At 49.4% G+C, this 17,954-nt stretch overlaps 1 protein-coding gene across 13 annotated transcripts in view; it reads left to right on the top strand.

Moving 5' to 3' along the window:
* The window catches only part of MYO9B (myosin IXB), a 330,363-nt gene that overhangs the window by 96,861 nt on the left and 215,548 nt on the right, over positions 1 to 17,954 (top strand). For all 13 annotated transcript variants that reach the window (XR_003858374.1, XR_003858373.1, XR_003858375.1 and 10 more), the window contains exon 3: positions 9,773 to 9,867. Coding sequence is in view for 10 of the 13 variants with exons in the window: in XM_029614164.1 (XP_029470024.1) it covers positions 9,773 to 9,867 (95 nt within the window). In the remaining 3 variants the exon portion in view is untranslated. The remainder of the gene's footprint in view (positions 1 to 9,772; positions 9,868 to 17,954) is intronic.

Raw genomic sequence — 17,954 nt, 5'->3', positions numbered from 1 at the left:
GAAGCTCAACATGCTCGGTGCATTACCAACACAGCTGGCATCAGTTCTTGGGACAGCATCAGTGCCTGGTGATGCACCAATGCCTCCCCCCTACTAATATGGTGGTCGTTGCAGGTTCCTCTGAGGAAGATATGCCAAGGCATGCAGTCCCTCAACCAGTTTTACCAGTACCTGCACCTCTGGACAAAGGCAGAGCACCTAGGGCCTCATCCCCTGTAGCTTAAAGTGGGGATCAGGATCCCTAAAGAGATGATGCTTTTGCAGTCCTCCTCCAAGGGACCTGAGGGTCGTCCATCAGACCCTTCTTCTTTAGAGGAGTGAAAGAAGTATCCACCCGAGGACTTCATCTTTGCAGGTTTTATGAGGTGTTGGCAGAAGCGATCCCATTTCATTGTTAATGGAGAAGAATGGCAGGCACAAAATGCTTGAGGTCCTACAGTTCATGGAGCCTCCTAAGGAGATCATGGCGATCCCGGTGCATGAGATTCTCAAGGAGCTGCTGCTGAAGATATGGGAACACCCCCTCACAGTGCCTCCTGTTAATAAGAATGTGGACAGGGTGTACCTCATCCAGAAGGCTGCTGGAATCGATAGTGTCAGCTGCCCCACCAGTCCGGTTGTGATTGAATCAGCTCTTAAAAGACCCAAGCGTTCTTGGATTCATTCCTCAGTGCCTCCAGGAAAGGACCACAGTATGATAGATGCTCTTGGGAGGAGGGTTTTTCAAGGCGCCATACTTATTGCCCACATTGCTGCCTACCAGTTCTATATGAGCCGGTACTTGTGGGACATCTGGAAGCAAGTGCAGGAAGTGGCCAAGCAGCTGCCTCAACTGCTGCAGGATACCCTCCTGTCACTGGTGCATAAGGGCCTGGAGTGCAGAAAACACGAGGTCTGAGTGACCTACAATGTTTGAGACTGCATCCTGCAGCAGGAATCTGTGCACACAGAATGGCATGGCTGTGGGTCTGGGATCTCCGACTGGACGTACAGGAATGACTCGCTGATGTTTCATGTACTGAGGAGAATCTCTTCGGAGATAGGGTGAGGGATGCAGTGGCCCAACTTTGGGTCCACCATGAAACCCTCCAACTCTCCGCCAGCTCTCCGGACCTGTCCTCTTCTAGGAGGTCAGTGAAACCAGGAGCAAAGGAAGTCTTTCACCAAAAGTACTATCCTCCGCCCCCTCACTCCTGTCAACACTATCAGGGCTCCCATGGCCGACCCAGGCAGCAGAAAAGCCCCCAAGCCCCAACTGGCACCTCAGTCAACTCCAGGGATGGGCTTTTGACTGGTTCATAGGGAGCATAGGCCTGTACCCGGGTCATTGGACCTTCAGGTCGGGGGCAGGCTGCGGTTCTGCGTGAACTAGTGGCCCACTATAATATCGTAACAGTGGGTTATTTCCATTGTATGTCAAGGGTACCAGTTGAACCTATAGGGTGCCCCGCTATATTGCCCTCCATGCCGTTTTGGGGGCGGGTAGCGCATCAGAAGGTACTGCTAGTGGAGCTCTTCTCCCTCTTAACGGCCAGGGCAGTCATGTCCGTACCACCAGGGCAAAGAGGGTGGGGATTCTACTCAAGTACTTCCTGATTCCAAAGCAAAAAGGACTCGTCCCATCCTAGACCTAAGGGCCTTGAACAAATTTCTTAAAAAAGAAAAGTTCAAGATGGTTTCCCTGGGTACCTTGACCCCTTTTTACAATAAGGGGACTGGCTATACTCCCTTGATCTAAAATATGCAAACACTCACATCGAGATCTTCCCTGGTCACAGGAAGTATCTCCGATTTTGTGATGAGGAAAACAGCAATTTCATTTGGGCTAGTTTCAATCCCATGAGTCTTCACAAAATGCCTGGCCATGATGGGGTTGTATCTCCGCAGGTTGGGAGTGCATATTTTCCCTTATCTGGACGATTTTTTGGTCAAGGCCACATCTCAGGCAGGGGACACCAGGTCCATGCGTTTGACCATCCGGGTGTTGGAGTCACTAGGGTTCATCGTCATCTACCCGAAGTCCCATTTCAGTCTGTCCAGTCAACTGGACTTCATAGGAGTCTTGTTAGACATGGCTCAGTCCAAAGCCTTCCTGCCTTGTCAAAGGGCCGGCACCTTGACTACCATCATGGCAGAAATTCAGCAGGTGTCAGCCTGGAACATGTTGAAGCTGTTGGGCCATATGGCTGCAACCATCCATATCACTTCCTTGGCACGTTACACGTTGCCCTGGTGATGAGTACTTTCAAATCTGGAATTGGGGATCTCTTTTTGAAGTTCCGCCTACCCAAATTGTCCTAACCATAGATGTGTCCACTCTGAAGTGGGGAGCTTATGTAGATGGGCTCAGCACCCATGGTCTCTGGTCTGCTCAGGAATGCTCTTGTCAAATCAACTTCCTGGAGCTTTTGGCAATCAGGTATGTGCTAAGGGTTTTTAGAGATCAGCTGTCCAACAGAGTTGTCTTTATCCAAACAGACAACCAGGTAGCCATGTGGTATGTCATCAAGAAGGGAAGCACGGGATCATACCTCCTTTCTCAGGAAGCAGTCCAGATCTGGACATGGGCCCTATTTCATGGGATGGTACTCAGGGCCATGTACCTGGCTGGGATAGAGAACATGGCAGCAGACAGACTGAGTTGTGCCTTCAGACCCCACGAGTTGTCCCTGGGCCAGGGTGTAGCGAATCGGATATTCCGCCTCTGAGGGAGCCTAGACCTAGATCTGTTCGCGTCCCTCTGCAATAGGAAGGTGCCTCCGTTCTGTTCCCTGTACATGTCAGGAGCAAACTAGCCTCTGACATCCTTGCCAGTCATTGGGGCAAAGGTCTTCTGTACAGGTATCCTCCGATTCCCTTAGTGGTGAAGACTATCTTGAAGCTTCACGAGGACAAGGGGACTATGATTCTCATAGCCCCTTTTGGCCGAGACAGTTCTGGTTTCCACTTCTAGAGGAGTTGTCTATCTGGAAACTGAGCAGTCTGCTACTTTCATAGTTCTCAGCACACAAGATTGAGGCAGGTTGCGGTATCCCAATCTTCAGGCCCTGTCACTCAACAGCCTGGATGTTGAGAGGTTATTCCTGCAACCACTTGATCTCTCAGAGGATGTGTCTCTCTCTGGTCCTAGTGGCTTCTAGAAAGCCTTCCACTAGAAGGTCCTATGGACTGAAGTGTGGAGGAGGTTTTCCGTATGGTGTGAGCAGAAGGCCCTAGATCCGTTCTCCTGCCCCCATACAAAAACTGCTTGATTACCTTCTACACCTATTGGAAGCTGGCTTAAAAACCAATTCCATTAGAGTTCACCTGAGTCCAATTGACCCTTCTCTGTACGTTTCATGTGGGGTCTGCATCAGTTGAAACCTCCCCTAAGGCTTCCTAGGACCTCCAGCGTGGTGTTAGCTCAGCTGATGAAAGCTCCTTTTGAGCCACTGTGCACCTGTGACCTGAAGTATCTGACCTGGCAGGTCATACTTTTAGTGGCGGTCACCTCAGTGCTCAGGGTCAGTGAGCCCCAGGCCTTAGTAACTTATCCAGCTCACTCTTAAGTTTTAACATGACAAGGTGGTCTTGCGTACACACCCTAAGCTCCTGCCTATGGTGGTGATGGAGTTCCATCTTAACCAGTCAAATCATCCTGCCAACATTCTTTCTTTTCCAGGCCCCATTTGCACCAAGGCAAATGAGCCCTGCAGATTTGGACTGCAAGAGAGCCTTAGCTTTCTTTCTGGAGTGGACAGAAGCCCATAGCAGTCCACCCAACTTTTTATTTCTTTTGATAGGAATAACTTTTGGGAGTTGCCTTTGCCAAACAGATAATATCCAATTGGCTAGCAGATTGCATCTCCTTCTGTGGGACTGCATCTTGGGGGTCATGTCAAGGCTCATTCTGTCAGAGCCATGGCAGTGTCAGTGGCCCACTTGTGAGCAGTTACCATGGAGGAGATCAGCAAAGCTGTGACGTGGAGTACTCTCCACACATTCACATCTCACTGTTGTCTGGATAAGTATGGCCGATGCAATAGTTGGTTTGGCCACTCTGTCCTTCGGTACCTGTTTGAGGTGTAGAATCTAACTCTCCTCGCCTAGGGCCCATTGTTTGGGTTCAGGGCTCAGGCTGTCTCCCCCCTCTGTTACTAACAGCACCATTGTTGTTGTGCCAGTTAGGCACAGCTAAGGCATCGGTGGAAGCACCGAAGAAAAAGACCCGCACGGATGAGCCACCATCTTCCTCCAAGCAAGGGTCACTGAGGCGTTCCCCACCTCCAGTGGGGCCGGGAGCCGAGATTCCACTTTCACTGGTGGACCCTCCGGCGACGCCAGTGCAGCCTCCAACTCCGGAACTGGTCCTCCAAGCACCAGCCTTCCATGAGGAATTGAACCGGATGGTTCAAGAGGGCAGTCATCCAGGCACTGCAAGGACTCCCGCCTCCATCGCACAGACTCCAGTTCCAGCCACCGACCCGATGCCCATGGTGCTGGCTCCACTCCTGGACAGGTTGGACACGCTCATTGGAGCGCTTCCACCGGTGCCTCCGAAGACACCGGTGTACCCATCGACGCTGATCCCCCTTTCATCAGAAGATGAAGAAACACAATGCTGGAGCCTGTCCGAGGACCATCAGGAGTTCCTCCACCGAGGTCACCAGTCCTTATCTCTTATTCGGTGCCACATCGGCCTGCCTCAGTTCCTCTTCCAATGCCGTCTGTGCCACCTCAGATTCCTTTGGTGCCAAGACCGGATCCATCTGGGGTAGACCTTTTCCTCCCTTCAGGAGGCCTGCCTAATGCAGGAGACCAGCCATATCAGCCCTGGTCTGAGGATACCTCGGATTCCCAGGATACTGAAGATATTCCTTCTGAGCCATCTCTTCCTGAAGAGAGAAGACATTCTCCCCCAGAGAATTTGTCATTCATTAGCTTTATTAAGGAAATGTCTGAGGCCATTCCTTTTTAAGTTTCAGACTGAAGAGGATTCCAGACACAAAATGCTTGAGGTTTTCCAGTTTGTGGATCCTCCCCCAAGGAGGTGATGTCTATATTTGTGCACAAAGTCCTCTTGGAACTTCTCCAACGCAACTGGGAACATCCAGGTGAATTGCAAGACCGACGCCACCTACTTAGTTCAATCTGCTCCTGGGTTCCAAAAGACCCAGTTGTCGCACCATTCTGTAGTGGTGGAGTCAGCCCAGAAGAAGGCGAAAAGACCTGGCCTCATTCTTCCACACCTCCTGGGAAGGAGCAGAGATTCCTAGATGCCCTGGGGCACAGGGTATTTCATGGCTCCATGCTCATTTCTCGTGTTGCAGCTTACCAGCTTTACATGACACAGTACACGAGAAATATTTTCAAGCTTCTCCAGGACTTCTCTGACTCCCTGCCAGATGAATTCCAGGAACAACTCAATGCCATCCTCAAAAAAAAAAAAAAAAAAAAAAAGCCTCTGCTGGAAAGCACGAGGTCTATGCAGCATACAATATATTCGACACATCTTCTAGAGTGGCTGCAGCTGGTATAAGTGCCAGAAGATGATGGGCTTGGCTCAAATCCTCGGATTTACGGCCTGAAGTTCGGGAGCAATTGGCAGATCTCCCCTGCACTGGTGATAATCTTTTCAGACATAAAATTCAGGAGACTGTCAAACAGCTCAAGGACCACCACGAGACATTACGCCAGCTCTCGTCTTTGCCCTCTGATTTTTCCTCCACTTCAAAACAGCTGTTTAGAAGGGAGCCTAAGAGGACAACCTATAAAGCTCATAGGTGGTATCCTCCCCCCATCTCGTAGTCGCCCAGCCATACCATACCAAAAAGGTCAGGCTCGCCAGTCCAGACCCCAGAAGACCCAGCTCCACAGCCTGGCCCTGCATCAGGGTTTTGACTCCCAGCTAGAGAGTAAGCATCAACCTCCGTTACCGTCTCTGCCAGTGGGCGGCTGCTCATGCCATTTCATCACCATCTGGCACACGATCACAACGGATCAATGGGTCCTTTCAGTGGTGTCTCAAGTTTACCATCTCAACTTCTTTTCAGTGCCATCGGACTCCCCACCTTAGCTGGGGCGGGGCTTATCTGACCACTCACCACTTCTGGAGGAGGAAGTTACAAACCTCCTCCAATCCAATACCATAGAACCAGTGCCCCCTCTACAATGGGGAAAAGGGTTCTATTCTCGGTATTTCCTAATACCAAAAAAATCAGGAGGCATTCGTCCAATATTGGATCTACGTGCCTTAAACAAACATCTACAAAAAGAAAAGTTCAGAATGGTAAACTTGGGCTCCCACTTCTCCAAAAGGGAGATTGGCTTTGTTCTCTACACCTACAAGACACATACACGCATATAGCGATAATACAGTCTCATCGAAAATACCTCAGTTTCCTGGTCGTACACCGGCACTTCCAGTACCAGGTATTACCATTCGGCCTAGCATTGGTGCCTCGTGTCTTTACAAAATGCCTGGCGGTAGCAGCTGCATAACTTCGACGGCAGGTCATCCATGTCTACCCCTGCCTAGACAACTGGTTGCTAAGGGTCCCATCAGAGGAGGAGGTACTACACTTCCTCCATCTAACCCTACAGCTACTACTGTCACTGGGATTTCTAGTGAACTACCAAAAATTTAATCTAGTTCCATCACAGGTCCTCTCCTTCATTGGAGCGGACTTAAGACACCATACAGGCAAAGTCTTTTCTCCCAAGGGCTCGTGTGCGTGCTCTAGCTACCCTTGCAACTCTAATGCTACCTCGTCGTTTCATGACTGCTTGCCGATTCCTCACCTTGTTGGGTCACATGGTGTCTTTAGTACATGTGACTCCTATGGCTTGCCTGGCCAGGAAGGTGTCCCAATGGTCCCAGGCCCATCATACAATGTCCAACATTGTCCACGTCACCAAGCAGCTTCATCTCTTGTTAGCATGGTGGAGTCAAGAGTCCAATCTTCTCAGAGGACTGACTTTCCAATCCCCAATTCCTCAGGTGACATTAATGACTGATGCTTCCAACCTCGGTTGGGGAGCCCATGTCAGCAACCTGCAAACTCAAGGAACCTGGTCTGCAGAGGAGTCTCAACTTCAAATAAATGTTCTAGAGCTCAGGGAAATAAGAGATGCCCTAGTGGCTTTCCTGGATTGCCTATCCAACAAGACAATCCTAGTACAAACAGACAACCAGGTAGCGATGTGGGACAGACTCATACCTGCTATGTCAAGAAGTAGCACAGATATGGTCCTGGTCTCTCTCCCACTCCAGGCTTGGACAATGTACTTGGGGACAAGTTGAGTTGAACCTTTCATCCCCCACGAATGGTCCTTCAATCCCACTATGGCAGATGACATCTTCCAGCGGTGGGGCTATCCGCACATAGACCTCTTTGCGTCCATTCACAACTGCAAAGTGGACAATTACTGCTCGCTACATCGCAGTCACAAGATGCCACCAAGGGATGCTTTCACCCTCTCGTGGTCCCAAGGTCTCCTATATACATACCCTCCACTTCTGCTCATCAGCAGGACTCTCGTGAAGTGACGACAGGACAAGGGCTTAATGATTCTCAGCCCCTTATTAACCACGGCAGGTGTGGTTTCCCATCCTTCGCGACCTCTCAATTCATCCTTATATTCATCTGGAAGTGGATCAGTCTCTGATATCTCAGAACAATGGGCAGCTCAGCCATCCGAACCTCCAGGCCCTGTCACTGATGGCATGGATGTTGAAAGGCTAATTCTACAGCCACTAAACCGACACCGTATCCCTAGTCCTCGTAGCTTCACGGAAGCCTTCTACCAGAAAATCTTATCTCTCCAAATGGAAAAGATTTTCCTTATGGTGCATGTCGAAGGAAATTGATCCCTTTACCTGTCCCACTACGAAGTTCCTAGGCTACCTCTGGTACCTGTCGGAAGCTGGTCTGCAAACTTCCTCCCTCAGGATCCATGTCAATGCTGTAGCCACTTACCATAAGGGCATAGGAGATGTCTCTGTATAGGCACAACCCTTAGTAGCATGCTTCATGAGGGGCTTACTACATCTGTTATTACTACATTATTAGTTACTTCAATATCTTAATTATATGTTAAACACTAATGGATGGTCCACGGTCTGTACAGCCTGTTTTCCGTCAATCCTGTTATTTGTAATTTATTCTAATTAACACTTATTAATAATGTCAATTGTAAAGCCTGTTGCTAAGTTATTGTTAAATGTAAACCGCGGTGATGTATATCTATACGTACTGCGGTATATAAAAATCTATCAATAAATAAATAAATAAATAAAATCTAAAGCCCCCACTGCGTCCTCCGGCCCCTGTTTGGGACCTCAATGTTGTATTAGCACGGCTCATGAAACCTCCATTTGAGCCTCTCCACTCCTGCGAGCTGCGTTATCTCACTTGGAAAATGCTTTTTCTCCTAGCTATAACATCAGCTCGCAGAGTTAGTGAGCTACAAGCCCTGGTAACATTACCCACCTTACACAAAATTTCTCCATGACCGAGTGGTGCTTCACACTCATCCTAAATTTTTACCAAAGGTAGTATCTGAATTTCTTTTAAATCAATCCATTATACTCCTACTTTCTTTCCAAACCTCACTCGCATCCAGGTGAGCAAGCGCTGCATTCCTTGGACTGCAAACGTGTGTTAGCCTTTTATTTGGAACGCACTGCAGCCCGTAGGAAATCCACCCTGCTGTTTTGTCTCTTTTGATAAAACTAAACTGGGAGTTCCGGTGGGCAAGCAGACCTTATCCTCCAGGCTAACGGACTGTATTTCCTACTGCTACCCGCAAGCAGGCCTCCCGCTACAGGATCGTGTGAAAGCACATTCTATAAGAGCAATGGCAATCTCAGTAGCGCACCTCTGTTCGGTACCCCTTACTGACATCTGCAGGGCTGCTACATGGAGTTCTCTCCATACCTTTGCAGCTCACTATTGCCTGGACAAGACTGGCAAGCAAGATTCCATCTTTGGCCAGTCTGTTCTACGCAATCTATTCTCAGCTTAATACCCAACTTCCTTCTAGCGATCCACTGGAATGTCAGGATGCCCACTTACCCAAAAACCCACCTCTGTTGTTGTGCCTGTTGCACGTCTTTGGGTGTTTTTGGTACATTTACTCGGGCATCCTCAGCTCGCTATTCACCCATATGTGAGGACTACCATCCTGCTTGTCCTGTGAGAAAGCAGAGTTGCTTACCTGTAACAGGTGTTCTCACAGGACAGCAGGATGTTGGTCCTCACAAAACCCGCCCACCACCCCGTGGAGTTAGGTTCACTTACGATTTATTATTTTATTTTTCGCTCCTACTTTTTCTATCTATGAGACTGAAGGGGGACCCCTGCTGGATGCAGGATTAGGTGGCTTGCTGAGCATGTGCCAAGTCAAAGTTCTAGAAACTTTGACAGTGTTCCGTGAGGGCTCCATCCTGATGATGTCACCCGTATGTGAGGACTACCATCCTGCTGTCCTGTGAGAACACCTGTTACAGGTAAGCAGCTCTGCTTTGTATTGCCTGGGAAGCAGGGGTGACATTCTGTTTTTAACTGGGTAACTTCTAAGGCCCAAGAAGCTAAAGGCCTCATTTCGTTAAAGCCAACTTGACTTTTCCTAAACCTCTCTGCCAGAGTTCACTTTCTTTATGCAAAGAAGTCGAGAAATCTTGGTTACGACAGACATTTGTATGAACCTGAACAGACCTCTTGGCTAGGTTTTTTGTTTTGTGTTTTTTTTGTGTTTTTTTTTTTTCATGGATTTTTCTGTTTCGTTGCAGGCATTTGGAAATGCAAAAACTGCTCACAACAATAACTCCAGCCGTTTTGGGAAATTCATTCAAGTCAACTACCTGGAGAGCGGCGTAGTCAGAGGGTAAGCCAAGCCTGCAAAATCAAATGCACTTGATTTCTAGTGAACTTGGACTAAATTGCTTTAAAATGCAGCTGCTTGACTTTTTTCTTTTTTCTTTTCATTAGTTTTTTATTTTATGTCTGTTAAAATCTTAAATTTTATAATTACCCAGACACACCAAACAGAGGCCGGGAACAAGCAACATAATCGTGGTGTGGCAATGTGATTAGAAGTCGCACCCCCATTACCTGCCCTGTGTGCTGTGTGATCATAGAATGATAAGGCTGGGAGAGAATGCAAGAGGTCAACCGATCCAACCTCTGAGTCCAGACAGAATCTAAATGCAGCTTCCTAGATGTGCATCTAATCCGCCCTTGAAAAGCAGCCTCCCATGGCTTGGGCCATAGAGCTGAGTGCTGTGGCAGAGAAGACTTGGGTTTGAGCCTGCTTCTGTTTTAGGGGTTTGACTTGGGCTGGGCCTGCCACGGTTGACAGTGCGCCTTATTCCAGGGAGAGAGAAGGTGGCTGCCACTACTGCACCAACTCCTACCTGCCCTGTAGAGAGAGGTGTTGGGGATCATAAGAAGAGCCATGCTGAGTCAGACCAAAAGTTCATTGAGCCCAGCATCCTGTCTGTGATGGTGGATGATTCAGGTCTCTAGGAAGTACCTGGTAGATCCCAAAGAATAGGTCTATTCCTTGTTGTGCCCTCCCAGAAGACATCCTTCTCGCCCTCCATGCCAGTTGGGCTTCCCCGGGCTGCCCAGGTGTGCCATCGGGGGGGGGGGGGGGGGGAAGAGGAGGCATGGTTTGTAGAGGGTAGAAGGAAGTTAAAAATAAATATATAAAGAGTCCCCAAACAATCCAATGGCAGATTACATCACCCCCCTTGGTAATGTTCTCTCTTTAAAATTAGAATGTTAGTGCCTTCTCTTAAAGTTAAAGTTATTCCTAAATTCTCCCTTGATGCATTTTAAGCCTGTTACTACAATAGAAGATCTAAACAAAAAAGTATTGTTCTCTCAGATACTTCTAAGTATATAATGTAACTCCTCCTCATTTCCAGGCTTGGGGTAGTTTGTATGTCACTTTGAGTGGCGTTTTTTAGCTTAGTCATAAGCAAATGCAAGTATATGGTTCTGTCTCTGACAGAAATGTAAAAGTACAGTTTGCATCCACAGGAACCCCCCTGACCCACAATTATGGATATAAAGCAGAATTATGACATTCCTCGTACAATTCACCTTACAAAAAATATATTCTGGTTCTAGTGTCATCTCAGTAACAGCAACACAAACTCCAGCTACCAGGCTCAATAGCCCTACTTATGAAAAGACAGCAGTTTATCACTACTGCATGTCCTCTTGATAAAATACAACAAATAAGACTGATACAGTAAAATACCTCACCTCTCTCACATACACAGAACAGTCCTAACATACTCCCAGGATCTGCAGTAATGCACATAAACTAATCCGCACACAGTTACACTTGTATTATGGAATGTACTCAAAAAGTTACAACCCTATCTTTGAAAAGGCAACACTACAAATATTAAATCAGGCCCTAAACACCAATACACCTCCTATTAGGAAAACAGAACTAGGCAAGCAGCTATAGATCCCAACACAGAAATAATTGTATAACTACTAATAAGCAGAATACATGTTTCACAACAACTATGAACAGAATAATATCAAACAATTAAAAACTCATAAAAATTATTTTCCTAGCGTTTAGCAGATGGACTCAGGACCAATGGGTATAGTGTGCTCCTGATAGCAATTGGAGACTGAGTCAGATTTCAATCTGACGTCAGCCCTACATATACCCTTGCAGGAAGCTCTGCTCTTCAGTATTTCTCAGTCTCCTTAGCAGTTTGGGACTCTACACACACTTGCACAGCGCTAGAAAATCCAAACCCAAAGAAGAAAGAAAATTCCAAAATCTTACCTCTACAAAACGAGCCCCGCTCTCCTGCGGTGATACCTAAGGGTCCCTCCCCTAGACGAGAATTCCTGAGGTGATTTCTGAGATCCCTCAGAGGTAAGCCTCTGTCCGGCAGCCGGTTCCCAGCGTGGACTTAACCCCCAGGAAGGAGCGGCAGAGTGGCAGCGGGTGCAAGACCGAGCACGGCAGTGAAGGTATTTTCCCTCTCCCCCCGCAGCCGGAGACCGCCTGGCACGAGACCGGGAAGCACCGAGACAAGTTAAGGTAGAACACTTTCTTATGTCTCTGAGGCTCGGATAGCCACACAGATCGCCTGTCTGCATCCGTCCCATCGGGTTGAGCAGCCCCTTCCAGGCTAGACCGGCTCGAGGGTCCTCCCACGTGGAGATCCTCTGGGGGGTCGCCATCTTAATCGCGTGGTCGCCGATGCCATTTCCCCCCCTTGTTCACCGTACTGTCTGCCTAACTGAGCTGTGCAGCACAGCGGCGAGCCAAGCGCATAACATAGTTGTGCGCACAGCGAGGTGTGCGCATAGGTGCCGGGCACACAAGTTCAGCTGCACGCACAGTGGCGCGCGCATCCCTGTAAGCGCACAGACCGGTCTGCACGCATATCTTCGCAGCCTGCATGCACACCTTCGGTGTACTCTGAGTTCATATCTAAGCCTCCCGGTTTGCATACAAACGCGCAGACCGGGTTTGAATGCTCCTATGCGCACAAATCATGGCACCACCGGCCAAGAAAGCCAAAGCACAAGTCCTCTGCCCAGCCTGCCACATAAGAGCTGCGCAGCAGGAAGAGGCTACTGCCCAGTGCCTACAGTGCGAGACAGCTCTGGGAGAACCAAGGCAAGGTCCCCCTAGCCAGTATAGGAATCCAGATCCACTGATAGTACCCTGGACCTCTCTATCCCCAGCTCGGCCCTCCAGACGGGGCCCTCAGGGATCGCCGTTGGGTTCAATATAGACCCAGGAACCTTTTTCCTGGGTGGAATTCTTTAAAGGTCTGCAAACCTTTGTCCAGACGCAATCGGTGCCACCGATGCCATAGCCTCCACTATAGGACCTTAACCTCCCAGGCCCTTCTTGACCTCCCAGAGACGTGCCTTCTTCGGACAAAAGCCTAACCTTAGGCGACACGGACACCTTGGAGGAAGACCAAGGCTCCCTGGAGGAAGGGAAATCCCTCCAGGAACGGAACCATACCAAACCATGATGCGTTTCTTCTCCAAAGACGAACTACCAGACATTGTGTCCGGGAGTCTGAGGGAGATGGCCATCCCAGACACAAGTGCTTCAGTGGAGCCAAAGATGAACCCTCTTCTGGTCAAGCTCAGTCAGGCCTCACGCCATTTCCCATTGCTGCAAGCCGTACAACAGCTGATCGACCTGGAATGGAATGCCCCGGAGGCCACTTTCAAGGGAGGACGGGCCCTAGAAGCCCTATACCCACTGGAACCCTCAGCCAAACATCTCCTGGGGTTCCCCAAAGTGGACGCCATGGTCTGCACAGTCACAAAGCGCACCACCATTCCAGTCGAAGGAGGAATGGCACTCAAGGATGCCCAAGACAGACGTCAGGAGTCTATTCTTAAGCAGCCATTTGAGGCAGCAGCTATGTCACTGCAGATCGCTGCCTGCTGTGCCGTGGTGACACGCGCATGCTTGTCACAGGCCAGGAACACAACCACGCCCGTCGAAACATTAGAACCAGCAATATCCTTCCTCACAGATGTGACCTCCTATCTGGTGCGCACTTCAGCCAGGGGAATCTCATCCATTGTGGCAGCCAGACGGCAACTCTGGCTCCGAAACTGGTCGGCCGGCGTGACATTCAAGATGAAACTCACGAGAATACCGTTTAAAGGAACCCTCCTGTTTGGCAGCGAACTGGGGAAGTTAGCCAACAAATGGGGTAAATCTCCAGTACCTCTGTTACAGAGGACAAGATCAAGAGAAGCCAAAGCACATCTCCCCGGACATACAGGGGCAGAGGATCACAGCATTTCAGACCATACAAGAATACATACCAAGCTCCTCGCCCTGCAGGCAGGGGCCAGTCTTTTCAGAGCAAACACAACAAGAGGGGAGCCGGCTCAGGTCCAGACCTCAGCCACACCCCACAATGAGAATCAACAGACCCATCCACAGGAAGAAGCCATAGGGGGCAGACTTGCCCGATTCTACCAAAGATGGGTCGAGATAACGTCTGACAGGTGGGTCCTAACCATCATTCGAGAGGGACACTTTCTGGACTTCCATAGCATCCCTCCAGACAAATTTGTGAAATCTCCCTGCCATTCCCCCTTCAAGAGGATGGCAGTGGAAATCACACTAACCAAATTGCTCACCTTAAATGCTATAACACCGGTGCCCACGCAACAGCGAAATACTGGACACTATTCCATCTATTTTATCATTTCCAAGAAAGAGGGAACGTACTGGCTCATACTGGATCTCAAGTCTGCCAACTGCTACCTGAGGCTACCCAACTTCCGCATGGAAACCCTATGCTCGCTCATAAGGGCGGTACAGCCGGGAGAATTTCTGACCTCCCTGGACCTGTCAGAAGCCAATCTGCACATCCCAGTCCATCACGATCATCAGCGCTTCCTAAGCTTCGCGATCCTGGACCATCACTACCAGTTCCGAGCACTACCCTTCGGGCTAGCTACAGCCCCTCGGACGTTCATCAAAATCATGGTCGTAGTGGCGGCGACGCTGAGGAAAGAAAGAATCCTTGTTCACCCATATCTGGACGATTGGCTGATCAGGGCAAAATTCCCAGAGGAAAGTCATCAGACGACCACCAGAGTCGAGAACCTCCTGGAGAACCTCGGATGGGTTGCCAAAGCAACCAAGAGCTGTCTACAGCACTACCAATCTCTGGAATACCTGGGAGTCCAGTTCGACACCCAACAGGACAAGGTCATTCTTCACCCTACAAGGAGAAGGAAATTGATGGACAAGTTGAGAACTGTTGAACGGTGCTTGCCCCACGTGATGGGACTACCTACAAGTCCTTGGACTCATGACATCAACCCTAGAAGTCGTACCATGGGCAAGGGCCCACATGCGACCACTACAACGCTCCCTACTGTCATGATGGAACCAGATCTCCCAGGACTACACTGTCTGCCTCCAGTTGCCGGCGGAGGTATGGACCCAGCTCCTATGGTGGCTACAAGAGGAGACATCTGAGCAAGGGAGTAAGACTATCCCCACCAACTTGGCTCTTGCTCACTAGGGATGCGAGCCTGCGAAGGTGGGGAGCCCACTGTCAGGAACTGACGGCCCAGGGGCAATGGGACAAGGAAGAGTCGGGATGGAACATAAACAGACTGGAAGCCCGGGCAGTCAGACTAGCCTGCCTACGATTCAGTCACAGACTCCGAGGAGAAGCTGTCAGTCATGTCGGACAATGCCACAACAGTGGCCTACATCAACCGCCAGGGAGGAACCAGAAGCCAACAGGTGTCCATGGAGATAGACCCCCTAATGATGTGGGCAGAAGCAAACCTGCAAGGGATCTCGGCCGCCCACATCACGGGAAAAGACACCATCACTGCAGATTACCTCAGCAGAGAAAGTCTAGACCCAGGGGAACTGAGGCTGTCATCTACAGCCTTCCAGTTGATAATAGAGCACTGGGGAACCCCAGCCATGGATCTTTTGGCAACCCGGTCCAACACCCAAGTTCCCAAGTTCTTCAGTCGCAGACGAGACCTGCAATCCTAGGGAATCGACGCCCTCGTCCAAAACTGGCCACAGGAAGACCTGCCGTATGCCTTTCCTCCATGGCCACTATTGGGCGGGATCATCCGCAAGATAGAACACCACAGGGGGCTAGTACTTCTAGTGGCCCCGGACTGGCCAAGAAGGCCATGGTATGCAGACAAGCGAAGACTTCAGGTGGGGAACCCCCTGTGTACCTCCACACAGGGACCTGCTCCAGCAAGGACCGATCCTCCACGAAGACCCAACTCTATTCTCTCTTACGGTCTGGCCATTGAAAGGACTTGCCTGAAGAAGAGCGGATACTCGAGGGCAGTAATTGACACCTTGCTCCAAGCACGTAAGTTTTCCACATCCTTAACTTTTATATACGAATTTGGAGAATATTTGAAGCCTGGTGTGAAGACCGCAACATCCTTCCGCGGACAGTCAAAATTCTGCAGGCATTCCAGGATCATGGGGACGGCCTGAAGAAGGGGTTGTCTCTCAACTACATCAAGGTTCAACTGGCCGCGCTGGCCTGCTTCAGAGCCAAAGTGGACGGCATCAGTCTATCTTCCCATCCAGATGTCTCCTGCTTCCTGAGAAGGGGTCAAGCAAATCTGACCAACACTAAATTGGCCAGTACTCCTATGGAACCTCAATCTAGTACTCGACTTCCTAGTAGGAACTTCCTTCAAAGTTACATGCGGTCTGTCCCTACGGCTCCTGACCTTGAAGACTGCATTCCTAGTGGCAATATGTTCAGCCCTTCGCATCTCTGAACTTCAAGCACTATCCTGCCAGGAACCGTTACTCAGATTCACACTGGGATCCATAGAGCTACGCACTGTCCCCTCCTTCCTTCCAAAGGTGGCTTCTCATTTCCATCTAAACCAAACCATCTCGCTGCCATCTCCAGACGAGAATAAGGACTCTGAAGACTCACACCGCCTACACCATCTTAACGTCTGCAGACTTCTAGTCCACTACTTGGAAAGATCAGAATCCGTATGAAAGACTGATCACCTATTCGTCCTTCACAACGGGAAGAAACAAGGAGAAGCAGCCTCGTAGGCAACCGTAGCTCGCTGGCTCAAAGAAGTAATCAAGGCGGCCTACGTAGAGGCAGGCAAGCCTCTACAAGTCAAGGTCCATTCCACAAGGGCCCAGGCAGTGTCCTGGGCAGAAACGAAAATGCTGTCACCCGCCGAGATCTGTCGGGCGGCGACATAGTCCTCCATTCACACCTTCTCGAGGTTCTACTGCCTGGATGTCCAGGCCAGGAAGGACACAGCATTCGCTAGGGCAGTACTAAGTGGGCCACGGGCAGCCTCCCACCCAGTTCAGGAGTAGCTTTTGTACATCCCATTGGTCCTGAGTTCATCTGCTACACGCTAGGAAATGGAGAAATTACTTACCTGATAATTTCGTTTTTCTTAGTGTAGACAGATGGACTCAGTATCCTGCCCACGGCTGCCTCATAATATGGAAACCTCGAGTGACAATCCCCGAGAGCAAGACCAGCACGGGTAAGCCATGCTTTACCCCTAATTAGGACACCCATAGTTACCGGGTGTCGGCGTTTCTCGGTTGAGTGCACTGGCGGTCTCCAGCTAAAATTCACGTCAACCAGTTAAAGTTAATCAATTTAATCAAACACACATATATCCACAATTACTTTTCGAGGAGAATACTGCAGAGCTTCCTGCAGGGGTATATGTAGTGCTGACATCAGATTGAAATCTGACTCCATCTCCAACTGCTATCAGGAGCACACTATACCCATTGATCCTGAGTCCATCTGTCTACACTAAGGAAAATTAAATTATCAGGTAAGTAATTTCTCCATTAAAATTCTCCAAACACAAATAAAATATTTCAAAACAGCAGACACATCACATAATATTCAGTAATTAAAATGGCAGTCAATCAAGAAAAATTAACTTAAAAAGCCACCTTTACTAACCCCCTCCAGCAGCTCTCCTACTCCTCTTCCATGCAGGCCAGTAGCACACACCAGAAGCAGTAGTGGCTGAAGCTCTGTACTCATGGTCCTCTTCCTTAGGGCCCACGACCAGTCTGTCTCTCACACACACACATACCAGTTTCTGTCTTTCACACACCAATCATCTCCCGACCAGTCTTTCTCTTACATACACACCAGTCACCTTCCCGATCAGCCTCTCTCTCTCATGCGCACACACACAGGCTTCCCACTTCTATGTTCTATCTTACATATACAGGCTTCTGACTCCCATGCTGTGTCTCACACACAATCAGGTTTCTCACTCCTATGCTAGCTCTCGCCACATGCACAGGCTTCTCATTCTCATAATCACTTTGACATACACACACACACTCCAGTCAACTCCCTGACCAGTCACTTCCATTGTCTTTTCTATATACACACATCACCTCTCTGACCAGTTTCTCTCAATCAC

The sequence above is a fragment of the Rhinatrema bivittatum genome, chromosome 8, assembly GCF_901001135.1.
Source record: "Rhinatrema bivittatum chromosome 8, aRhiBiv1.1, whole genome shotgun sequence".
Classification (NCBI taxonomy): Eukaryota; Metazoa; Chordata; class Amphibia; order Gymnophiona; family Rhinatrematidae; genus Rhinatrema; species Rhinatrema bivittatum.
The sequence above is the reverse complement of the archived record's forward strand: the minus strand, read 5'-3'. Positions and strand labels throughout refer to the sequence as shown.